Consider the following 27,185-nt stretch of genomic DNA (forward strand, 5'->3'; position numbering starts at 1 on the left):
CTAGTGCAGCAATCTATGCGGAGAACTTTTGTTAAGTTTGAAAAGTAGGACGTAGGTAATAGCAAAAGATCAGGTATTGAGTCGTGCCTAGGTACCATTGGAGGTAAGAACATTGGCAGTAATAGGTAAGTTTACTAGTTCAAATCCCGGTCCGCACACAATGTTAATCCGTCAGCAACTTTCGAAAAAACACACATTCTGTGGTGTCACCGCCAGACACCACACTTGCTAGGTGGTAGCCTTTAAATCGGCCGCGTGTCGCCACTATCAGTGATTGCAGACCGAGCGCCGCCACACGGCAGGTCTAGAGAGACTTCCTAGCACTCGCCCCAGTTGTACAGCCGACTTTGCTAGCGATGGTTCACTGACAAAATACGTTCTCATTTGCCGAGACGATAGTTAGCATAGCCTTCAGCTACGTCATTTGCTACGACCTAGCAAGGCGCCATTATTAGTTGCTATTGATATTGTAAAGAATGTACAGACAAGAGCTACGTTCAACATTAATGGATTAAAGTTAAGTATTCCATCATCTGCGTCCGTTTTTCTGAAGTCTGAATTCCTTGTCCTGTTCCAGACCTCACGCCAGCCTGCGTGAGCTTAAACGCGTGCCTTTCGGCTTCCTCCAAACTCCGTGGGTTGCCTCCTGCCAGTGCACAACACATTCCACTAGAGAGCGCATTATTAATTATGGAACCAATATCGTAGGTTCTGACTAAGCCATTTCTCCGCAATATATTTTCTTCTAAGAGTGGTACCGTAACGATTGTCGTAATTAGCCCTTTAAGCCAACTCAAGTCTGCGAGCTGTTTCGGATGCAGTATTGTGACTAGTAACAGCAGCTATGCACTTACAATGTGGTGTGACACTTGATATTGCCATATAAGATAAAACGTTTCGTAAGCTGGATGTTGTATGTATCGACACTCTGCCGTTAGCGTCGCGTTTGTATCTTCGGCATGCGCCGAATGCTGCGAATAGGCGGTGTGTTGGAATTTCCCCGATATAGACTGATGGAAGCCTGTCACGCTCAATCGATGGAGTGCTATGTAAGCGGAAACGTTTGAGTGGTAAAAGGCAGTTATTTAGAGTTGCGTGTAGGTGCGCGCCGTGTAATGCAAATGACACATTCAGCCCAGAATTAAAGACTACTCGTGAGTGCTATAAACTTATTTTTTAAAAAAATGAAATCATTTCCGCTTTAGGCCGTTAAAATGACAGACTGCTTTCAGGATGTCTGAAAATAACTATGTGCCGAAATTACAATCGGAATAGATAGTTATTGCGATTGCAATTCTCAGGCATTCTGAAAGCAGTCAGTCGTCAAATGTAATACACGTAATTATGAAACTAACAAACGTTGAAACTGAAAATTTCAAAGCAACTTCCGTAGGATGTTGCAACCCATCAGTAACATAAAGATGTGACATGCTACGTGAGAGCAGTTGCACGCGGTTTCGTGAATTTATCTGCGGTTCCGTATACCATAAACGTTAGAAAAATGGAGAAGCAAATAGGTGTCAAAACTTCAATCTCAGTAAACAACCTTTTAACAAGTTTAATATCCACGACTATATTTTATTCAGCACAATATTCACGACAGCATTGTGTGTGGAATTTGAGCGAACATTCTCGTGATATTAATAAAAAAGTAATTCATCGATACTAAAATAATAATAAATAATTATTGTCAGTGACATAATTTAATTTTCTGTGAATATTATATATTAGACAATACTCACGGAAAAAGATAGTGGAAATATTCATCTTTTGTTACCTGTGGTTCTTCTACAATAATCCATCTTCTTGTTCGAACTGTTGTAATGATCGGACGTGATTGATGTCTCCTAAGACAGAGGTCTGTAAAGAACTATATTATGCTGTTAATTAATATTTGAAAAATAGAGTTTCTGTGTCATTGAAATGAATTTTCTTTGTTTAAACATTTTTTCATTGTAATTCTCGTCCTTTATAAATGTTAAGTTTTCCGCTCAGCTACAAAGGAGCGCAGCCATTAGCGCTATTGATCTGCTGCGCGGTTTATTGGTAAATGCTGAATAATAAGGAATTAACATTGAGAAATGTTTTCAAATGTTAATGCATATAGTGAACGTACAAAAAGATTTAATATATATACCATCTGTTAGTAGTAAAACAGGGCCTGAAGCAGAATCGATGAATGATTGTCTTATGTTAGCCGCCATCTTAGTGAAATATTGCAGCGGAAGTTTTAAATTGATTTTCTGTACGGACATTAATGTTGCTGGTCATAATTCCGATAATAATTGTGTATTGGTGGCCCAGAACCCACTTACAGGAAATAAATTCGACTTAGATTCTGAATGATCTTTAAATAAAGTGCAAATAGCATCTTACGTGATATAAATTCTTATCTGCTGATGTATGAAGCCTGGTTATTTCGTAACAACTTTTATGAAATATTTTGACAGGAAAAGTACATTGGTGTTGTGTGGGTGTCGTATTGTGTGACAAAACTGTTCATTTTGCTTAAAGAAAAGTGCTGCCACGTCGAATAACAGTAGCGTTAAATTCGATAAACGATCTGCAACTTAATGCCATTTACAGTGCTTGACGGACAACAAGGTTACACTTTCCCAGGTGGAGATATCTTTGATAAAATAACGATCATTTGCCGGGAAAAGCAGTGTTTAAATAAAACCTCATGTTACATTGATAACAAGTTACTAGTTTAAATGTAATCTTGCTGAAATTGTACAACACGCAATCAAACCACAATATTCGCAATCCACACAGCGTTCAGCGAAATAATTTCAGTTAAAAATTTCACGAAGACTGTAGACCAATCCATCAGCAAACTGTATTCGTGTGCACCTGCTACATCTCATTAAATCAGGACGCTCTTGATAATGCTTACGATAAAGGGATCGACAGACTTGAGTGGTCTGAATGTGAAAGTTACTGACATTTATGTAAGGGAATAGCGTGCAGTCGTGAGAGATAACAATTTTCAGAGTAGAGACCTGTGTTACTAATTGGTGTAATAGCACACGTTACCTCCACGACCAACTTTTATATTGTTTTGGAATATTTCAGCAGAGCTTCAGAAGACAGTTCCATGAAGAAAGGAGCAGTCTGTGATGAAGTTTCAAGTAGGTTTTACAGGTCACGGTCTCAAAACAAACTGTTCTATCACCTACATAAGTGCAGCAGAAAGATATATTTCTGCAGCTGTGTCGCTTACTCTTCCGTGGCCTCTCTTTGGTAGAAGTGAGATCAAAACTGTTACATCATATTATGTATAACTTTTCCTGGCTTCTGACAAGATGGATTGGAACGACCAGAGACTAACCTTAAGGAACACAAAGGAGAGACCGAGTTGAGCCCTTACAGAGTGCAGTCGTGTTGTGCACTGTTGCACAAATGCAAACAGCCCAGCTCAACACTTTCCTGCACGAAGGGATTTCAAAGTTTCTTCTTCTTTCTAGTGTCATAAAACAGCATCGAGTTACGTCATAAGCTTTTAGGAACCATGTTGACGAGAAAGGACAATATTGTGAGGCTCTTGATGTTTATAACTTTGTCTCACAGATTTTCACCTGACCAAATACAGTGATTACATCCCGAAGGGACCGAGAAGCGCCTCTTATATTTCGTACGTAAATTAAAAAAAAAGTGTTTTTGACAATGCATTGCTCTTAGTTGCTTTTCTACTGTTCTCTCCAAATTTTAAAAGTTTTGATATAGTATTTCATAATTTGACCAGAAAAGTGTTATTTACAAAGATGTAGATTGAATGGTACAGTACTGTATATTTTTTTTAAATCTGCCAGACTCGTGTGAAATAATCCACCATGTCTTTGTAAATGGATTTATTCATTTTTTCTAGCTGCACTGCTAAATCGTTCGTTGGATCGTTGCCAGCTGCCTTACTTTACAGGGTCAGTCTTCTGAGTAGTTTAGTGCAGCCCGACACAATTTCTTCTGCACTAATCTCTTCATCTCAGAGTAACACTTACACCCAACGTATTCAAATTATTTCTTTGATATATTCCAATTTATGTCTTCGAATACACTTGTTTACCCGCTACAAAACCCTCTAGTACAATGAAAGTCATTATGTCCTGTCGAGCTATCCCTTTTCCTTTTCAGTGTTTTCGACACATCCATGTCCTCGCCGATTCTGTGGAAAACCTTTCTATCATCAGATGACTTCACAAAATTTTCAAAATGTTTATCACCAAATCCCGAAGTCTTCGATTCTCTCCTTCTCCGGTTGACCTCAGTCCATAACGCAATGGCATACAATGCTTTGCTCAAGCTGCACCGTCTCAGAAATTACTTCCTCAAATAAAGACCAATGTTTGATATCAGTAATCTAATTTTGGCTAGCGATACCCTCTTTGCCCGTACCAGTTTGCTGTTCACGTCCTTGCTTCGTCCGTCATATGTTATTTTGCTTCCAGTGTAGCTGAATTTCGTTATTCCTAATTCTGATGTTTGTCACTTCTCTCATTCCTACTATTTCTCACTATTTTTGCCTTTCTTCAGTGAACTCTAGATCCATCGTGTATGATCATTAGACTATTTATTCTGTAGAACACTTTATGTAATTCTTCACCACTTTCACTGAGGGTAGCTGCGTCATCTGCGAAGCTTATCATTGGTATTCTTTCACAGTGAATAATACGAGTAATCCCACTGCTGAAACATTGTTTCCCGTCGTAATTGCTTCAATGTGAAAGTTGCTTATCATTCGGCACTCTCATTTCTTCCCATTATACATGGCCGGAAAAAAATTAGTACACGCTTCGACAGGATTCCATTTCACTCAAGATTAATTGTTGCAACAGTGTGTATGGAGTAAGCTACACGAAATGATCACTTTTACAAATCAATAACACAAGCGGTTCGGAGGTAACAGGTATCGACCCATTCTGAAACACCGATGCCATTACGTGGTGTTGCCTCTACAGACCGCAATGCAAGCGCTGACTCTGGCATCAACTCGATCGTACACATGGTGAATGCTGTCCTGGGATATATTATACCACGCCTGCTCGACCTGTTCGCGTAGTTCTGTAAGAGGTGTTGGTTGACGAGTCGCACGAGTGACTTCTCGTCCCATCACATCCCACAACTGCTCGATTGGAGACACGTCTAGAGATCATGCAGGCCAGGGAAGTTGCTGCCGGTCTTGCAGAGCACATTGAGGTTCACAGACAGTGTGCGGGCGAGCATTAACCTGCTGAAACAACACGTCACCTTTCTGTTGCAGGAACGGAAAAAGAACAGGTCTAACATTTTGCACTTATCGAACGCTTCTTAGCGTCCCCTCTAAGGAAAACCAAAGGTGAATGAGAATTGTTGGTTTCGCACCCCATAAAGCCTTGGGGAGAGCCAGTCTGTGTCAGACGAGTGCACCCTACGAGACAGTGTTTACCAGGTTTACGTCATACATGCAACGATCATCACTTGAGTGCAGGCTTACATTGCCGAAGACTACGGCGTGCCATTGCATCATCCAAGTAATCCTTTGACAGCACCTTCGAGCTACGCGCGTCGATGCTGTGGCGTGAGTGGAAAACCGGCTAGAGGTCTGCGTGCCCATAATGCCACTGCTAATAACCGGGTTTTAAAACTTCGTGTTGACACGTCTGGGCTCAAAAGCCCTTTTATCTGTGCTGTCGTAGCTGTACGATCTGCCCTTACAATGATCCTCCCGGAATCTGTGCTGTGTTGACGTCCATAATCTCGTCTACGGGTGTATGTTCACCTGACCAATGATACCAGCATCGTTCCACAACTGACACAGCGCATCCAAAATGTATGAAAATCCTCCGAAAGGATCTTCCTGCCACTTCGAAAGCCACCTTTTGACCCCTTTCAAACTCACTCAGTTGGCTGCAGGAAGCACGAGTGGGTCCCCAAGACATGGTTGCCTGTCTGCTTCAAACGTCTGCACTGCACTCAGCGTTCTGGCTGTGAGCATTCCCTATTAAAGGGTAAACACAAATGGGCTCTGGTAACTATACCACTACGCTATCAAAACCAATGTTGTCTTCCCATGTCAACTATTTTTTTCAGTAGATTTCGATATTTACCTTGCAATACTTTACGTGTATCTGATATTCTCACCTTCTATTAATCCAGATAAACACTGCGATCGACCTCTTTGCATTGACATTGCACGTGATCTCACATCTGTAGGCAGCGCGTTTCTTTCGATCAGTGGGAAGTCATTGCGGGTTTTAAGCCACAAGTCTGGTAGCCCTGTTTGAAATAGCATTCGAAATTCTGTTCTTTTAGTTTCTGGTGCTGTGTTTGGAGGGTCCCAATGTGTATTTCGTCTTGGGATGAAGACTGACTTTGTCTGTGCTAATGTGAAGATTCTACAATGATGAAGGAACTGGGTGAGACCATTTCAGTTATTTCAAGTGGTGAAGCTTAGCTTGAGTGGTTAGGTTATATCACATTGCTTGGTCACGGTTACTCTGCGATTACGAAAGTACTTGAGTGTGGTAAAATGGAAACTCGTAGATTGCTCTTACTTGACTGTGCAGCAGCTGATTATAGCACCGTATATTGTTCTTTCGTCATACTGTAAATTCAAAGTTGTCACTCTCTCCTAAAAGATAAAATAATTATTTCCATGATCAGTGTTCCAATTACCTGTCGTCAATCTTAATTTTGTATCTGCTGCTTTGAAGACCCGTGTCAGCTTGTAAATCATTTACCTGTGTTCAGTAACAACATATATGATTCAGAATCAACCTATTCCGGAATTATTTCGGTTGAAACATCATTCTCTGTTACTGCTCCACAAGACGGTAACATGCTGCGTGGCCGCCATCTTGTTCTATATCATGGTCCATGAATAACGTGGCGTCTTGGAAAAAACATTCAACTACGACTGTAAAACATTAGTAATCAGTCGCTTTTCCTGCATAGTATCAGGTTTCACGTGGAGACAAGGTTGGTTATGTGTGCTGTGTCGACTATTGGTACTTGTTAGATATTGTGCAGATTGATCTCATGTATTACTACAATGTTACTTGAAAAGGATATTCACGAATTATGTATTATTGCTGATGGTTTCATTATTCTTTGTATTTAAAATCGATGATTAAAAACCGAGGAATCATCTTCACTGCAAAACTGGACACTGTAAGCGTTCAGTTTTTGGTCACTGTCTTTATGAATCAATACCAACTGACTAGTACTAAAATTGTAGTTACACAAGCCCATTTTTTCAGCTGCTATGAATTATGGAAGTACATTTGATTGTGACTGTTTCTGTTAAACTTAAGGCGTCTGATAATGTTTCCAAATTCTCTCTTGAGGCATAAGAATTATACGTTGTACATAGAAGTCTTCGCATTTAATACTTTTCTTGTCAATGTCATGCTAGGATTTCTCATTTTATTGTTGTTTTTAGTGCATTTTATGCTTTAATAGACAAGATCAGAATGTATTATTGGTTTTCGAATGGTGTATCGAAATATCCATTGAAACTAAACTCGCCTTGCGTGTGTTTTGTCTTGTGGTAGAGAGCTATGGCAGTTTTCTTGCTGCGTGCTCTTGAGTCCGTTGAAAGACACCATGTTTATTTGCAGATTCATTCGCCAGTCTCCCCATCATCTCTCCAACTCCAGATCGGCGTAGTGCATCTAAGACTTTCTATAGTAATTAGAACGACTAGAAAGAGTAATTTTTGATGTGTCGGCGGCTGGGCCAACACCTTGTAGATCGAGGTGGCTGAAAATGCACGCTAGACTAACGCAGACGGGTGTGAAGTACTGGAACAGGCTACGTAATTAATGCTATGAAGAAAAGTACGTAGCTGGATTAATACTTATCTTTAATCAATCATTGTGGTACATCGCTCTTGACGATACACAGGAGACTTTAATTACAATCACTGTAAGGCTAATGGCGCCTTGCTAGTTGGTAGCCATTAACTTAGCTGAAGGCTATTCTGTCTCTCGGCTAATGAGAGAGAAAGGCGTCGTGCATCTAGTCGCTAGCTAGGTCGTCCGTACAACTGGGGCGAGTGCTTGTTCGTATCACGAGACCTGCCTTGTGGTGGCGCTAGGTCTGCGATCACACAGTGGCGACACGTGGGTCCGACATGTACTAAATGGGCCGCGGCCGATTTAAGTTAACACCTAGCAAATGTGGTGTCTGGCGGTGACACCACAATTTTACCTTCGAGTCTCATCTAATTATTTATCAGAGATGATCACTTGCTTATTTCTTCCGTGAATACAACTTTTACTCTTACTATCGAGTTGTAATAAGCAATATAACATTACACTTAACTAAGAAATAGTAAAAATGGGAGGGGGGCGGGTAATACAATGATAATGTTCGCTTCTCTTATGCAAGGAGTAACGTCTTTGGTTCCTACACACACCATAGTATCTGAAACAGTTATTTCCGTAATAAAATGTGATGTTTCATTGTTCCTACAAATTATCTGATCATTTATTAACTACAGTTGTTTCATCTCATTCAGTGCGTATCACTCTTCTTTTGATCAAACTTATCGATTTATGATTCTGATACTGATGAGAACACATAACTTTACATTTATATCCATGTTTTGGTAGCGCTTGCTTTTCATTTACCATTTAACTGTAGTTTTAGGATACGAAGATTGTGTGGTCAAGTTGCGTGTGCTGGTAAGGTACAGAGGGCAGCACTGACTTTCATAAGTTGCTTAGAAGAAGAGTGAAGGATACTCGTGATCATTTTTTGAGATTATGCTGAGGATTCAGGCAATACAGTGTGGAGAATTGGTAGAATATTGCGGTTTTTGGATGTAATTAAAGTTTTCTTTAAATTTAAATAAACAGTGGAAACTTGGCTTTTATTTGAAAGTAGGACCTACATCTTCGTAAAGTATTCAGTGGATAGGAGATCACTCTCAAATGATTACACGGTGAAATTATGTTATTTTCTGATTGAATTTATTCTTGATTATGTGATGAATATTGTGCGTTGTGTGAGAAAAGTAATTTTGGTAGTTTGAAGATAAGATTTCTTTTGCATTGCTGTTTTCATTTATCATTAATGTACCATACTCTATGGGGTGCTTACTTTGAGAAATGGATATTTGTCCCCTGTAGCTGTATTTTGTTAATTGAAGAACATTATGGAATATCTATTTTGTTCGGTTTTATGGATGAGACGTTTGTAAGAGAAGTCGTGTGCAATTACATCTGTCTCCTGAAAAAATTAATATTGCTATGAGACAGTGAGTGGTGTAATCTTTTTTGGAGAACACCGAGCACATTAAGTAATACTCAGACAATACGGGAATTGACAGTGGATCTAATATGGTGTATGAAAATAACCATAGAAACAGTCAGTCAGGATGTAAACACGATACAAACCCGACTGACTTCACTGGATGTTAGTACAGCAGAAGCGAGACTTCCAAGAACACTGGCGGATAGCATAAGAGATGCAAGAGTGCAAGTGTCTGCTTTACAGGAATCAGTGCACCTTGCAGTACACCGACAGTTGAGGTTTACAGTTCTGTCTCTAGGACCGCATCAGCTGGCCTACAGAATATCCAGAAAGTCTAAAAGTCTAACAGCTGAACTGGGGCATACGACAGTGAAGCCGATAAGCAGAGCTTGTAGTTGTTCTATTATATGATAAAGTTAGAAATCAGCAGTAATGGAGCACAATTACACATGCTAGTTCAGTTTCTGGTGGCAAGCATTGCTGCCCTTTACGGTAGTTTTTCATTCCATCCTTAATCGATGAGATGCAGGCCTCTGGGAAATAGGAACAAGTAAGGACGCAAGAAACATGTGTTGATCTCCAACGCACGGGGAAGCTACGCGTCGACGGGAGAGTTCCGACAAAGCCAAAGGGAAAGGGTTAGTATATGGGCAACAAGGGTGGTCCAGACCGACACGAAAGCGTGTGAGATACAGTTACGCATACATGGAACGAATGCAGAAGGGTGTCGAAGGGGTGTCCTGCCGCCAAATCCTTAATTCCAAAAAATCGGTATGCATTGGATTTACTCCGTGTTACATACACCAGAAGGAGTAATTACAAATTGTTACAAACAAGCTCGACCCATGGAATGACGAGGCTGGAATTACAAAGCAGTGGGCTATTGGCTAATGATACCACTTGCGATGCAATAGGAACTGTCTCCCGTCCTCCAGCTGCTGCCACTACTGTTGTTGTAATTAATTTGACACAGTTTTTGTTGTATTGGCCGCCAGTCTAGAACTGACCTATCGCAGCAATACCTAAAAACCTGACCACCTCCATTCTCTGGATGAGCTTACAGCTAAGAAAAAGATGTGGGAAGCTCCTGGTAAATACGTGCTAGTAAGGACAAGAGAAACAATCTTGGTCTCCAAGGGAAGCACAAATTACGCTTTAATGTCAACGGAAGGGTTCTATCAAAGCCAAAGGATGATGTTGACAGACACGAAAGCGTGTGCGATATAGTTATTCTTGATTGAAATGAATGTATAAGGCAAAGGGGTGTCCTGGCAGCGCACCCTTAATTCCAAAGGGTCGGTATGCACTGGATTTACCCCATACTATACACACCAGAAGTAGTAATTATAATCCGTTACGAACATGGTCTACACAAGGGAATAATGAGACTGGAATTGCAAATTGGTGTGTTATTGATTAATGATACAACCTGTCATACAACGGGTAATATCTCCCGTCTTACAGTTGATTTCACTGGTATCACTATAATGAACTTGACATACACTTCGTTGTATTGGCCGGAAGAATAATTCGACTAACGAACCAACACTTTGAAACATGACCACCTTCAGTCGCTGGATTAACTTATAGCCATGCAAAAAGGTTTTATTTTAGAATAAAAGCCGTCTTCGTTGCGAAGTTATTTAATATCAGTGATACGTTTCACCCTTTTGTGGCGCCGTCAGATTGTGTAAAAGCAGCTGAATGTGTAGTCCATCGGTCATAAAGGAATATGAAATGGAAAATGGACGCAACAGTAACTGGATCCGTCATGAAAACATACAAAAGGCAAAGTGCATACTGAGCACATCAGCTGATCTGCCAATGCAGGGCGAGGTACACTTTGCCTTTTATATGTGTTTATTACAGATAGATTTCATATCCAGTTACTACTTCGTCCATTTTCCATTTCATATGTTGTTATGACGCATGGGTTACACATCCAGTTGTTTTACGTGATGATACATCGAAAGGGTGAAATTTGTCAGTGATATTTAATAACTTTGCAACCAAGACTGTTTTTATTCTGAAATACTTCGAAACTGGTGGCACAATTCTGCATCGAAATGGAATTTTTTTATAGCAGGTGCTCCTACATATACAGCAATAAAGTGACGAAAAGAGCAGTAAAATCGCGACCGCGACTGCCTCGGTTTCTGATACTGCCTATGCTATGTATAATCTGTATTCACTTTAGGTGGAAAACTGCTTGGTCTGTTGAGTTTCCGCTGCTCCAGATCTCAACGGGTATGTTAATCTTAGTAGGTAGTATTTAGATTAATAAACAGCCAATGAGCAGTGCGACTTTCCTAAATTTGAATAAGGAAAAGTGGGGAATATGGGATTTTTTGTCAACTTATCAGACATGTATCAAGACTCTTTTGTCCAAGAAAGTAAAAATCTTCATCAGGTTACCTTCCATTCAGAGGCTGTTGCATGCAGCGACTGTTAATGGCTTGTAAATAATAGATTTCAGCTATCAGTCGTCCTTTTGAAAGTAAAAGTAAAAATCTGCGTCGACCAACAAAAGGACATCATAGAGAGTGAAAGAGTATAACATTCCAGCCTCACCCAAGATTATTATGAAGTGTCTGATACCACATTTTTTTATATGCATCCGTGTATTTATCGTACGATTCAATGCTCAGACAGGCCTTTTTTGTATATCTTTATAGGTATCATTCAGTCCAATTACCAAAAAACCTATTATTCTTTGTGAACACATATAGAATATTCTGGAAGGACGTAAATTATCGTGATTGTCAGTGGATTGTTGTCATTAACTAAATTATGTCCATATGTAAAATTATATATCGAATCGAGATAATGAAGTAATAAATGTTTAGCAACAAATATTAAGAGGCTGTGGAAATATTGGCATAAACAAAAACATTTCTAATTACAATTGCAATTGGCACATTAGTTAAAACAAAAGTAAAAAAACCAAAAATTCAAATGAAAATAGCAATTATTATCCAGTGATGCAGATTCATTCGTTATTCATTTTTATATAATTCATTGTAATTAATGTTGCTTGTAAATTACACCAATAATTATCTCTTTTAGTTACACTACCCAAATTTACAAAACTCCAGCATATAAGACAACAAGTATGTATTTAATTTATGTAATCTGGCAAAGCACGATGTGTCTACTTCGAACTAATGTTAACAACGAAATTCGTACAATCACTAATTCGAAATGAAGTTAAATCAAAATAATAGTTGAAATCAGACTGTAAACTAATTTTCACACAAAAGACCAAAGATGACAATAAATAATAATATATTATTTTGCATTATATGTTATAATCTGTACAAATGTAACAGCAGTTAGTTTATATGAAATTGTTTTTACTTGTAAGTTACATTCTGTAATAAGTAGCAGTGTAGCAATTGTTAAAAATTGTATTTAAAGCGACGCAGCGAGGCTCAGGGATGTCAGTTAGTGAAGTCAGTCAAAGAGGTCAGTCAGTCATTGTTTTTGTTTACCTCAGGAGTCTGTGCAGTTTGGCTGTAAATTAATGTCAGTAAATAATTTTGTGAAGCTTGAAACTTTCGTGATGTTCTCATCAATCATCAGTGCACCTCAAGCGAAGTTAATGTAAGTTAAGTAATGTTAGAAAACATAAGATCGTTACATGTGGTGGAGTTGAGCTGGAATTCATGTTTGAAATTGGAACTGTGTTTAATGAGTGATTGCTTCAGGCCATGTAAAAAAAAAAAATCAATGCAAGACTTCTTTGCCCAGAGAATTATTTGTGGTGACAGTTTATACAAAGATCGAAAACATCATTACCTGCTGTGGGAGGACCACAAATCATCTGTTTTGGGTATCATTACTTGATGATAATGGACCAAATTCTCGGACTTCACCGCTGGAATTCAGATGAGTCACTGTCCTTGTAATTTTCTAATTTTAAATATTGTTGTATGACGACAACACGAAAATGAATCAAGACAAACGTGTAGGCCGTGAATCTGTACGAAACACTTTGGAGCTAGGATCAAGTATCAGTGAACTATCGTCCAGCAGTATTTCAAGTGTAGATCCAAGTTTTCGTCGAGAGGGTTCCAGAGAAAATGTCGCCACGAGTACTCCTATTACACAGGGAAGAGTAGGCAGAGATACTTTGTTAACCATATTATTGCAGCGTATGAAGGAATAGATGGGATAGATCAGGTGGGATATTGATCAGCAAAGTCACCATTTAAGTAAACAAATGGCGGAAGAATACTGTTACTGAAAATACTAGTCAGATAAGGGAAATTGTGCAGTCAAAAATGGTGTAAAAGACTTGGACTTTAGAGAGATTGAGGATGATTTGTTGCATGAAGACAAGGAAAACAGGAAGGAAAAAAATATTTAGGTTGCCTGCATATACTTACAAAAGTTGCAAATTATGAGGGAGTTTGCCTCTTAGACATAGGTAGCCCTGTTTGTGCCATTTCAGACATAGTGCTGACGTTGAAGAATATCCTGTTATTGGAATCAAAATTAAGGAAGCAACTGATAGGCACAGCAAAGTTGTAAACGTGCAAACCCTAATATCTTAGACCATTAATGATGTACAGTATAACCAAGGATGTTTTGTAGGCCCTGACCTCAATGGAAATATTTTGTTCGGAATGAATTGGATACAAGGAAAAAAATGCAGATTTTGATTGGAATAACAAAAACTTAAAACTTTCCAATCCAAAGAAAGATGTAACACATGTGACTGAACTAATCACCCAAATTTTCCTAGAGAACAATTTTCAGATTAGAAGAGTGATTTGTGTAAACGAAAAAATTGACTTTAACGAGGAAGACAGTGAAGAAGAATGCAGTGAAGACAAGTCTGCTGAATTAGTGGCCACCAAACTAAAGGAAACTGGGAGTCTAGATAAAGAACAGACAGATCAGTTAGGAAGCTTGTTGTGGAACTACAAAGATGTGTTTAGTCAGAAACATGCGAAAATAAAAAAAAACTATGAAGGTCGACTTAATGTAAAACCTCACGAACCATTTTTATCAAACCATATGGAGTGATGATGATGAGGTCCAATACTCCAAGGAGTGTAGGAGACATTGCAGGAGACCTGCACCGCCAACTAGGCAAGGTCCTAGCGGAGGTGGTTTGCCATTGTCTTCCTCCGACAGTAATGGCGTTGAAATGAATGATGATGATGAAGACGACACAAAAACACCCAGTCATCTCGAGGCAGGGTAAACCCCTGACACCGCCGGGAACCGAACCCGGGAACCCATGCGCGGGAAGCGAGAATGCTACTGCAAGACCACGAGCTGCGGACTACGATATGGAGTACCCTTCTCAAAAAGAAAAGCTGTGTAGAAAGTACAGAAGATGGAAGAGTGGGAAGTAATTGAAAGGTGCTATAGTGCATACATTATTTCGCTGGTGGTAGTTGAGAGGGAAACTGATCACCCTGAGAACATAGACGAGTTATTACATAAATTTGAACATATGAATTAAATGTCTAGTTCAGACTTAACAGCAAGTTTCTATCAGGTACCACTGGAGATTCAGTCTAGTAAATATCCCGCATTTTCGTATGGAGGAAAATGCTATTGCTCTTGTGTTGTACCATTTGGTCTTAATGTATCAGTTGTGGAATTTATTCGAACATTAGATTTGGTTCTAGGAAAAGAATTGTTAAGTAAACTAGTCCTTTATATTAATGACATACTTGTAACAGGAAAGAGTTGGGAAGAACATATACATTTGTTGGGTGAAGTGTGTTACAGATTGAGACAGGGAGGTATGTCATTAAAACTAGAGAAGTGCAAATTTGGGGTTAAACAACTCAAATTTTTAGTACATACCATCTCAGAAGAAGGAACCTTGTCTGATGAAGAAAAACTTGGAGCCATTGCAAAATTCCCTGCACCCAAGACTAAGATTAGATTAGATTAGATTCGTACTTGTCCCATAGATCAAGAATATGACACTTCGTAATGATGTGGAACATGTCAGGTTAATAAAAGGTGTCTATACCAGATATTACATTAGACAAAATATTACATGACACTCAATATTTTTCATTTTTTAAATTTTTTAAATTGTTTCTGTGGGGTTAGGAAATTACCCACTTACTATATCCAAAAATTCATCTAATGAGTAGAAGGAGCTGCCATTAAGAAATTCTTATAATTTCCTTTTAAATGGTATATGGCTATCTGTCCGACTTTTTATGCTATTAGGTAAGTGACCAAAGACTTTTGTGGCGGCATAATTTACCCCCTTCTGAGCCAAAGTTAGATTTAACCTTGAGTAGTGAAGATCATCCTTTCTCCTAGTGTTGTAGCCATGTACACTGCTATTACTTTTGAATTCGTTCGGATTGTTAATAACAAATTTCATAAGTGAATACACATACTGTGAGGCTACACTGAAGATTTCTAGCTCTTTAAATAAGTGTCTGCAGGGTGATCGTGGATGAGATCCATCAGTTATTCTGATTACACGCTTTTGTGCAATGAACACTCTTTTACTCAATGATGAGTTACACCAGAATATGATGCCATACGAAAGCAGAGCATGAAAATAGGCATGGTAAGCTAAATTACTCAGATATATATCGCGAAAATTTGCAATGACCCTAATAGCATAAGTAGCTGAACTAAAACGTTTCAGCAGATCCTCAGTGTGTTTTTTCCAGTTCAACACTTCATCAATGCATACCCCTAGAAATTTTGAATATTCTATCATAGCTACCGATTTCTGATCGAAGTCTATCTTTATTATTGGGGTCATTCCATTTACTGCATGGAACTGTATATACTGTGTTTTGTCAAAGTTTAATGAGAGCCCATTTGCAGAGAACCACTTAATGATTTTCTGAAAAACATCGTTTACAATTTCACCAGTTAATACTTGTCTGTTGGGTGTGGTAGCTATACTTGTATCATTGGCAAAAAGTACCAGCTTTGTATCTTCATGAAACTAGAATGGCAAGTCATTAATATATATTAAGAACAGCAGAGGACCCAAGATCAAACCTTGTGGCACCCCATTCTTGATTGTTCCCCAGTTTGAGAAATCACCCGAAAGTAGAATGGCAAGTCACTAATATACATATATTAAGAACAGCAGAGGACCCAAGATCAAACCTTGTGGCAGCCCATTCTTGATTGTTCCCCAGTTTGAGAAATCACCCGTTTTTTTGCATATTATGTGAACTGTTTATTTCAACTTTCTGCACTCTTCCAGTTAGGTATGATTTAAATCATTTGAGCACTGTCCCATTCATACCACAGTACTTGAGCTTATCTAGAAGTATTCCATGATTTACACAATCAAAAGCCTTTGATAGGTCACAAAAAAATCCCAACAGATGACTTCCGGTTATTCAGAGCATTTAATATATCATTAGTGAAAGTATATATAGCATGTTCCGTTGGAAACCCTTTTGGAAACCAAACTGACATTTTATTAAAACTTCATTTTTACAAAGGTGTGAAGCTACTCTACAATACATTACTTTTTCAAGGATTTTCGATAAATCAGTCAGAAGCGAGATTGGGCGGTAGTTGTTGACATAAGTCGTATCCCCCTTTTTATGCAGTGGTTTAACAATGGCATACTTCAGTCTATCTGTGAAAATGCCCTGCTTCAGAGAGCTATTACATATGTGGCTCAGAATCCGACTTATTTCTTGGGAACAAGCTTTTATTATCCTGCTGGAAATGCCATCAATTCCATGTGAGCGTTTATTCTTGAGAGAGTTTATTATCTTCCTAATTTCAGAAGGAGAGGTGGGTGGAATTTCAATTTTAACAAATGGTGTGGGTAAGGCCTTTTCCATTAACTGCCTTGCTTCTTCTAATGAACATTTAGATCCTATTTTCTCTATAACATTTAAAAAATGATTATTCAAGATGTTTTCTACTTCCAGCTTGTTGTTTATCAAGTTTCCATTTGCTTTGATGGTGATATCATCATCCTGTACTCTTGGTTGTCCTGTCTCCAAATTGTGTTGATTTTGTTATCAGAGGTATTAATCTCAGGCATGATGCACATCCATCTGGACTTTTTAATAACCTTTCTTAATGTAGCACAGTAGTTTTTATAATATTTGGCTGTTTCTGGGTCATTACTCTTCCTTGTTGTTGGATACAGTTCCCTTTTGTGGTTACAAGATATTTTTATTCCTTTAGTAAGCCAAGGTTTTTTGCATGGTTTCTTATAATTAGATTTAACTACTTTCTTGGAGAAACAGTTTTCAAATTCTCTTACAAGTGTATCATGAAATAAGGTGTATTTTAAATTAGCATTGGGTTCCTTGTACACCTCATCCCAGTCTAACTGCTGAAGATTTTCTCTGAAATTTCTAATTGTTGAGTCATTAACTGAATGCACAACTTTGGAGGGTAGTTTTGAATTACTGAATGGAACTATATCATATACTGTAACTAGCTGAGCATCATGATCAGAAAGCCCATTCTCAACAGGACAAGAATTTATGTTTTTAAACCTATCTTAGTCTATAAAAGTGTTATTTATCAATGTGCAGCTGTCCTTTACTACCCGAGTAGGAAAATTAATGACAGATGTGAAATTGAAAGAACCGAGCAAGACTTCCAGGTCATTCTTCCTATTACACTCTTTCAGTGAATCAACACTGAATCCCCACAAATAATAATTTGCTTTCCCCTATCTGACAGATAGCACAACAAGGCATCCAAGTTTTCCAGGAATAAATGAAAGTTTCCTGATGGGGACCTATATACTGTTACAATTATAAAAGAGCCCTCCTTCAGTTTGACAGGCACATGCTTCTATATGTTGCTCTAGACAAAACTTTTTTGTATCTAAGCTTTCTACACAGTGATAACTTTTGACATATATGGCAACTCCTCCTCCCACCTTATTCTCTCTACTCATATGTGCAGCTAGTTTATAACCACTGATATTTACCTTTTCCATATCGGACACAATGTGATGCTCAGACACTCATAGTATATCTATTACATTATCAGATTCAATGTCATCTAAACAAACCAGGAGCTCATCTACTTTATTCTTCAATCCTGGAATATTTTGGTGAAAAATGGTAACATTATTTTTTACTTTACTTTAGTGAGAATCTACTTTTTTCTTTAATCCACCAATATTTTGGTTAAATATGGTAACATTATGATTTACTTTCCTGTTGTGAGAATTTTGTGAGTTTTGAACCTCTTTAGCACCTGCCTGCCTGAACTTCTCATTGGACACTGATATTAGTCTAAAAAAAGAGGTACATCCATGAGTACTAGTGTCCCTCCCCCTTCTGGATTTCGCTAACAACCCTGCCAGTTTACCCTTCCCTTCCCTACTGAGAAACTTAAATTGCTCTATGGAATTTATGGCTACTACCGTAAGTTTGTCAGCACTTGATCTTTAAATGCACCATGTTAGAACAACTTGATGAAGAAGAAGTTGAAGAAGAACAGCTATTGAGTAGGGGACAAGGATTGTCTGGAGGAATTCGACAACATCAAGAAACAGATGTGCAATAGTAAATTGTCATGTCCATTATAATTATCCAGGCTGTTATGCCGTGGTCAGTTGATGAATTCTGTGTCGATTCCCAACGTTTCGTCTCCGACTGCGGGAGTCATCTTCAAGGGCGTCCGTAGCTCAGTGGGTGTGTTGGACCTTCCATAGAGCTACGGACCCCCTTGAAGATGTCTCCCGCAGTCGGAGACGAAACGTTGGGAATCGACACAGAATTCATCAACCGACCACGGCATAACAGCCAGGATAATTATAATGTACATGATATTTCCGGCCGTGAAAGTCTACGTTTTAGTATAAATAGTAAATTGTTATACAGACCTGACCTTACAGAGCCATTATGCATTGTCACCGACAGCAGTGACTACAAACTGGGAGCTCATTTGTTCCAAGAAAAGGTTGTAGATGGTGTGATAGAGCATAGATCAATAGCTTTTGCCATTAGAACTTTGCAAAAACATGAGAAGATATATACTGCTCACCGAAAAAGAATTGTTAGCTGTCTACTGGGCTTTCACCAAATTCAACAGTTACTTATTAGGACATCAAGTAGTGGTATACACAGACCATAAGGCTTTAATCTCTATACAAGAGCGTACTTTGCATCACAGCAGGATAACTAGGTGGGCAGTATTCCTCCAGTAGTTCAACTATACAGTAAAGTATATAAACGGTGAAGAAAATCTAATTGCTGATGCTCTATCAAGATTGACAATGGGAGGAGAAGATGAAAATAACAGTGATGAGTGTGAAAGGGAATTTCGGATTATGTATCTGAAAGGGGTGAAAGATGAGAATAAAATAGGAAAATTTGTAACGACATCCGAAGAAACCAGAACAATGATTCCAACTGGAAGTTAGTTAAAAGTTACCTGGGTAAGAGAGGATACGAGAAATTAGAGCAGTATTATAAAGTGCACAGGGTATACTTTTCAGAAAATACAGTGCAGACAGTGATACTTGGAGATTGTGTTGGCCAGAGCATTATATTGAAGTACTGATAAAGTATGTACATGAGAGTTTCGGACATTATGAGACACGGTAATGTATCCAAAACATCCAAGAAAATATATACTTTTACAACATTGCCAGGAGAGTGAGGAAGAAATTATCTACATGTGACAGGTGCCAGGGGGTAAAAGTTAGTAATCAAACCTGCAAAGCATATATGCAAAACATCTTGCTAAATGAACAACTACAACTTGTAGTAGTTGATTTTATGGATCAATGCCTAAGACTAAAGAGGGATTTTGTTATATACTTGTCATGGTGGATCTTTTTCAGAATTCATTGAACTATATCCGGTTAACAAAGCAACAAATAAGAAAATCATTTTGAAAATTAGAAGAGACTACTTCACAAAGGTTGGAAAACTGAAGAGCATACTTTCTGACATTGGAGCACAATATACTTCCAAGCTTTGGAATGCATTTGTTGATGATGGGAACATAAACTGTATTCTTACATCTGCTTACCACCCATGAAGCAATTAGAACTTATTGCAACAAAAAGCATGCAAGTTGGATAGAGTTCGAAGACAGCTTTGAAGATATACTGAACAGCTTACAGCATTTGTCTACTGGGTTTTGGCCATATGAAATAATGTATCACAAGAAAACACCAAATCGGAAATGAATTAAATGAATTCCCAGCATGTAAGACTATAATTCCACAGGAAAGAGAAGAAATAGTCAAGAAAGTAATTGAACAACAAGGGAAATTGAGGAAAAACAAATATGATAAGAAGTTGAAACCTACAAATTTTGAAATCGATGCTTTGGTACTGGTAAAGACACATGAAAACTCCAAGGCTATAAGCAATGAATTAAAGAAAGTCTTTGACATCTATATTGGTCCATTCAAAATTCAGTCTATGCCACACCCAAAGCAAACAGGTTAATGTATCCAAAATCTGGAAGGTTGTTTGGTTTATGTGATATAACTGAACTGAAACACTGTAGGCAAGTGTCAAACACCAAGAAAAAATAAAATAGTGCGAAAGCCTTAGGAGGATACCCCATCTTTGTGTGAAGTGTGTGGCGAGCACTAGGTCTCCTAGGTATGTAGTATTCTATTTTCTTCCTTTCGTTTTCGGATTCTACAACTTATACTCATCTATAAACCTGTAATGAGGCTATCTCTTACTGTAAATACTATCCATTATTTGTAGTATAAGTTTTCTGTATGTAAAATGAATATTGATTGACATTATTTGAGAAATAATTAGAAAATGTAAACTGTGTACTAAATTTTGACTTTCTTACAGTAGTGATTGATCAATAATTTATAATTACTTTGCAACTCTTAAGATGTGTAAATAATGATTCTTTAAGCATTTCAGACAGTAGTTACTACTATAACAGAAACATAAGTGAAAAGGACGTTTTAAAATTTGGTAATGAGTAATGAGTTGTGTAAAACATAGTGAGAAAGTTATGGCAGCTTTGTAGAGATAAAAATGATAATAGGTTAAAGTGTGTACTATGTATTTAATAAGTATCACAAGTGTTGCTAAGAAACCACTTCCTGGCCATCACACCCTGTGGACGATCTGTATTAATAAATAATGGTTACTTTTTCTATCCATGTTGTCAGCTATATGAACCTGTGATGATGTTCAGGAGGTAACTGGTGGGACAATGTATAGTGCTGGGAGTGAAAGACAATTTCCCAAATCCATATGAGTGTGTACTGTACAGTGTATAATAGTTATAGATAATTTAGTGTTATCATTTTCTGACACAAGAGAATCTGGGAGTGTATAAGATAATGGAGATTGTTGTAGTTATACTCTGTAAAGCATGTATTTGATTTGTGGGAAGTCCTAGCACCAAGTAGTTCAAACATGGTTCTTTGTGAATTACAGGCACGGTCATGATGAATTTGCTAATGAGAGGTACAAATGGACATTTTTAAAGATGTATGTGTGTTACTAAATGGATCAGTTACACTGTGAAAAAAAGACATTTTGTGAAAAGTATGTCATTAAAAGATTGTGTAATGTGGAACAGTCTTTGAGTTTACGTTTGACATGATAAAGAGTTAAATGAGATCTGGGGGGGGGGGGGGTCAAATATACTGTATAGTGGAATATACTGAAATACTAATTAAAAAGTAGGGGTACTTACATGATTTATTTTTGTTCATTGACTTTAATCTCTAAATAGCTAAATCTTTACAGTTTAGGTATGCATATCTTCGTGTGATTTTATTTATAAATATGCTAATAGGATAGGATAATATGTGAATAACTTTGATACATTTATACTTCACGTGACCTTAACTGTAACCTACACGAGTACCTTAAGTAATGACTTTATCACTGTTCCTACCCAGAGAACTGTATCCAAGATCCTTACCTGACCTGGAAGTAGAACACTAAAAACAGTAAGCATATAGTGGAATGTGCTATTGCAGCATACAGACTGCCCAAAAAGTTGGGTTTCAGACACGAGATGGACAGCGCAAAAGGACTGATGATAGTGAGCCGCCAATTCCCTAAGATGTGTGATGTGAACCAGTGACTGGAATTACAGCTAAGAAAGAAAAAATCGATTATTTCTATTAACATTAACAATATGAAAATGCAAATGAATTGAAAATATGTGATTTTATAGTACCAGATCATGTATATGTATTCAGCAGCCATTCATAGAAGTAATACTTGTAAGAGTAGTGGGGGGGGGGGGGTGTATAACGCTTTCGCCTCTTCCAAGATTGTTATGAAGTGTCCGATAAAACAGTTTTTTATATGCATCTGTGCATTTATCGTACCATTCAATGCTCAGAAAGGCCTTTTATGTGTATCTTTATAGGTACCATTCAGTTCAGTTCAATTTGCCAAAAAACCTATTATTGTTTGTGAACACATATAGAATATTCTGGAAGGACGTACATTATCATGATTGTCAATGGATTGTTGTCATGAACTAAATTATGTACATATGCAAAATTATACATCAACTCGAGAAATTGAAGTAATAAATTATTAGCAACAAATATTAAGAGGCTGTGGAAATATTGGCATAAATAACTAACGCCTCTAATTCCAATTGCAATTGCCACATTAGTTAACAAAAACTCATCATTCAGACTCAAATGAAAATAACAATTAGTATCCAGTGATGCAAATTCATTTGTTATTCGTTTTTACGTAATTCATTGTAGTTATTGGTTCTTGTTAATTACGCAGACAATTACCCCTTTTTAGTTACACTACTCCATTTACAAAACTGTGCCATATAAGACAACAATTGTGAATTTAATTTATGTAATGTGGCGAAACACGATGTGTAAACTTCGAACTAATGTTAGCAACGAATTTCGTAGAATCACTAATTCAAAAGTAAAGTAAAATCAAAATAATTATTGAAATCCGACTGTAAATTAATTTCCACACAAAAGACCAAAGATGATAATAAAAAATGTTATTCTACATTATACGTTATAATCTGTACAAATATAATATCCGTTAGTTTAGATGAAATTGTTTTTAATTGTAAGTTACGTTTTGTAATAAATTAACAATGTAGCAACTGTTAAAAATTGTATTTAAAGTGATGCAGTGAGGCTGCACGGAGGTCAGTCAGTGAAGTCAGTCAAAGAGGTCAGTCAGTCCTTGTTTTTGTTTACCTCAGGAGTTGTCAACTAATGTCAATAAATAATTTTGTGATGTTCTCATCAATCATCAGTGAACATCAGGCCAAGTTAAGTTAAATCAAGTAACGTTCGATAATTGTTACAAGAGTCATCAACCTGAAGTCCAGTGGCTGTTGAGCAATTAGGAGTATTCAGAGTGCAAGAGCACTGATTTAGGACTCTGATGAAGCGGAAGACGCTATCTCTGAAAGCCAAAGTTGTGAATCTTGCAGCTTCTGCGGGACGGCTGGACGAGCTCAGTACACAAGGAATCTTTGCCAAATGAAGTCATCGGTGCTGCTATAAGCACCAGGGGGGGGGGGGGGGTGGGGGGGGAGTGCTGCTGTTGGAGAAGCCGTAGCTAAATGGCGCACATATATAACCCCAAATCAGTCCCTCATTCACCAATGTTCGTTCCATCTAGCAGTATCTACGTGTGTATAGTACGCTGTGTGGGACAGTCTACGCCATATGATGACTACGAGATGGAAACCAGCGGCAGCTCACGATGACGCCGCCATCTGCCATCCACGAACTCTGGTGCCAGTATCCACTGACTCTCAAGTGAGTTACATAGCTGCATGCCTGCATGCGGCGAACTTGGCGCCTCTGCACCACAGAGGCAGGCAGCTGCAGGGTGACAACCTGTTTTTACTAAGCCACCTCCCTGGCCGACCACGAGTTCGAGACTCAGCTGGCTGGCTATAGTGTCGTAGTCTTCCTACCTACGTAGCTCTACATTGTCACTGATCATCGACTGGGACAGGCCCACATCATCATTTTTGGCCATGCCAGGTAACACATCTTAAACTCTGTCTCTGTTGTCATGGAGCAGCTGAATCACGAGGAACTACCATGGTCATTAGGGCACTTGTTTGAGGCTTCTTTGGCCATGCGGGTGTTAGCAGCTATGGCATACTGCAGTCGTTGCCTGTCGGGCAGGTGAAACACTAATGTAGTCACACTGCGCGCCCATGGCCTCCTATATCCCTAAGGCCAATAACCTTCTCTCTGATTGTGGCACCATCTTTGTAATTGACATAAATAGAGAACTATTACAACTAGAGATATTCTACTGGTGAGTCACCATACGTTTATAGATATCGAAATACGTGCAGACCACATTCAAGTGGAGAGAAGACGCTCCATCCTGATTTACCATCAGCTGATTCATGCACTACTACGGGGGGCGTCACGTCTTGAATCCTACGATAACTTATCCGCGTTACTGTGTTCTTATCCAATTTTGGACCTACTCTTGCATTAGTCCTGTTTGATTCTGTGTTTATAACTGTATATTTGCTTGACAAGGAGTTCTGTTTTTCCTGCCATTGCAGTTCGTTAACTCCCAGTCCATTTTCCTTTTCAAATACTGTAACCTCTGTACCCAATTAAAGGGTTAACATTCCACACTCTGACCAATAGAAGTTTTGTTTTTCTGATGACGACATCTTCCTGACTAGTCCCCAGCTGGAGATATGTGTAAGGGACTATTTCACACCATGAATATTTTATCTAAGATGATGCCATCATCACTGAGCCACACGCTAGAGCTACATGTGTTACGGAACAGCTTTTCAAAAACTGCTCCATAACCTTGTTAGTGGTTGGCGCTTACCGTCAGCACACAAACTATATCTGACACGAATACAAAACACAGTTCTGTCCAGGAAATGAAGCATAAATCAAACATGGAATTAATAAACAAACGTCACTGTAAAATAGTGATATTGAAAATACTTAACTTACACATGGAAGATCTGCATATGGTGTGGTACAAAGTCCTTTGTTTAGTGATGACGTTGGCACGCTCACTTGTAAGTCCTCAATACTATAGTTCTGTTGCGCCTGACTGAAGTCAAGGTTCCAAAAAGCTAACTGTCCTAGCTGTGAGTTGGCGTCTCTGAGGCGAGGTAAACCCTGAATAGCTATGTACGTCGCTGTACCGCTAATTGGTTCTGCGCCGGTGTCGTCGTAAACCGGTTTGGCCCTGAAGAGTAACCGGCAAGTAACTGGCCCAGCCACTGCAGATGGCGCCTCTATACACAATCGAGTCTCGCGCCCTGGTGGCACTGTTGCTCAGTGGCCCTGCTACTCGTGTTTGGACGACGCTCGTTGCAGTAGCGACCCCTGGTGGGCGGCTGCTGCACTTGTGCTGCAAACTTTGGAGTCTTCAACGATGTTGGTCGCTGTGTGGTATCGATTGTTCAACGATACCACAATAAATCATTATTCAGATGAAGATACCCAATCCATTTAAACTTTTAACGCTGCATGAAAGCATGTACAAAATTTAATCTAATGTCAACAAATGCAGACGTAAGTAGTAATATTTCTTTTAGTTCTGTAAAGTGATGGGTCCTTTTTGTGTTGTTTTGCAACCTGAGATGGCCAACTAGCTATGAGAATGGACAAGAGTGATGAAGAGGAGCACGGCAGGCAAACAATAAAAATATTCCAGCTGAAAGCTACAAGTCAGGCAGGTGTGGACAGAGCGCTGTTTTACTGACAGATGCGAGAACACCAGGCGACTGCCGAGGGCACGGCAAGATGTCTTAGAGTGCACAGCATACTGTAAGATCGCAGAATTCGAAGAGCTTAAAGAATCAGCTTTCAGAAAAAATATCTGCGGTGGCAGTAGAAAACGCTACTCACTGGGTGTGGGAGATGTTTGTTGGGGGCCAAAGGAAGTCACAGGTGTAGATGTTAAAATGTTGTAAAGAAGCCCACGACTGCTTGATAGTAATCATTTTGGTAGTGGGGATGAGAAATAATGAGTGCCTACTTGCAGTCACTTTGATTGGAGGAAACAAGGAAACATACATACAGTGGCAAAGAATTTCCGTCTTCTGCTCCTCTCTAGAGAACTGAGCCTGCACCTGAGTATCAGCGGAGTGGTAAGCATGAGCCAGATTTGCATGCATTGGCACTGCGAAGTTATTTGTTTCATTGTTCTGAACTAATTCATAGCCAGTTGGCTGTCCTCAATATGCGCTTAGGCGAGAGAACTGGTGCTTGTTCGTACTTACCTGTATCTTTTCTTTAGGCTATCATCTTACCCAACGATCATTGGCGGTTTTCGTGGACTCCGGTTTTGTATCATTCTGTTTCTGTGTCAAATCCATGCATCTGTTCATGACTTTACACCCGTGTGTCTATTTGTAAATATTCTTGTTGTTCATTCACTGATTAGAATCATATAAATGCATCTTGCAATAAATCGGATTGCTATAGTGGCCTTTACATCATTTAGTAGCATCATGGAAACTATCAATATTTTCTGTGAGTTGTATTAACCATATGCCTAGAGTGGAGTACCAATTCTTATGTGTAATGGAATTAATGTGCCTAAAATTTGTTAAGTCCGAAAATCCTAATGAGATGCCAGTGTATTACAGAAAAAGTAGGTATGTCTCCTTACCATGGACTACGATGCCACTGTAACTACATGTTAGTGTAGTATTCTACCATAAGGGCCTCGAGTTTTATTTACAAGGTTTCGAATGTATAATATAATGGTTCTGACATGCTGTAGCTATATGAAGGTGAATACATAATCCAGGTAGCAATAACGTCAATCATAATGCGAACTAGTAATATGATCACATCACGTTCTAATGGATCGAAGCTTAGGTTGCTAATAGTTGGAAAACTATTTGCATAAATATTACATTTTATTATTAGACCTATTTATCCAGTGCGACAACTGTGGTGTCACCGCCAGACACCACACTTGCTAGGTGGTAGCCTTTAAATCGGCCGCGGTCCATTAGTATACGCCGGACCCGCGTGTCGCCACTGTCAGTGATAG

The 27,185-nt window shown here is 38.7% G+C and overlaps 1 protein-coding gene across 1 annotated transcript in view; it reads left to right on the plus strand.

The window, feature by feature from the left end:
* The first annotated feature begins 23,882 nt into the window (after positions 1 to 23,882).
* Positions 23,883 to 27,185, plus strand: part of LOC124789137 (AP2-associated protein kinase 1-like) — a 134,905-nt gene continuing 131,602 nt past the window's right edge. Inside the window, exon 1 of the mRNA XM_047256429.1 lies at positions 23,883 to 23,938. Within this exon, the coding sequence (XP_047112385.1) occupies positions 23,883 to 23,938 (56 nt within the window). The remainder of the gene's footprint in view (positions 23,939 to 27,185) is intronic.

This window comes from Schistocerca piceifrons, chromosome 3 (assembly GCF_021461385.2).
Source record: "Schistocerca piceifrons isolate TAMUIC-IGC-003096 chromosome 3, iqSchPice1.1, whole genome shotgun sequence".
NCBI lineage: Eukaryota > Metazoa > Arthropoda > Insecta > Orthoptera > Acrididae > Schistocerca > Schistocerca piceifrons.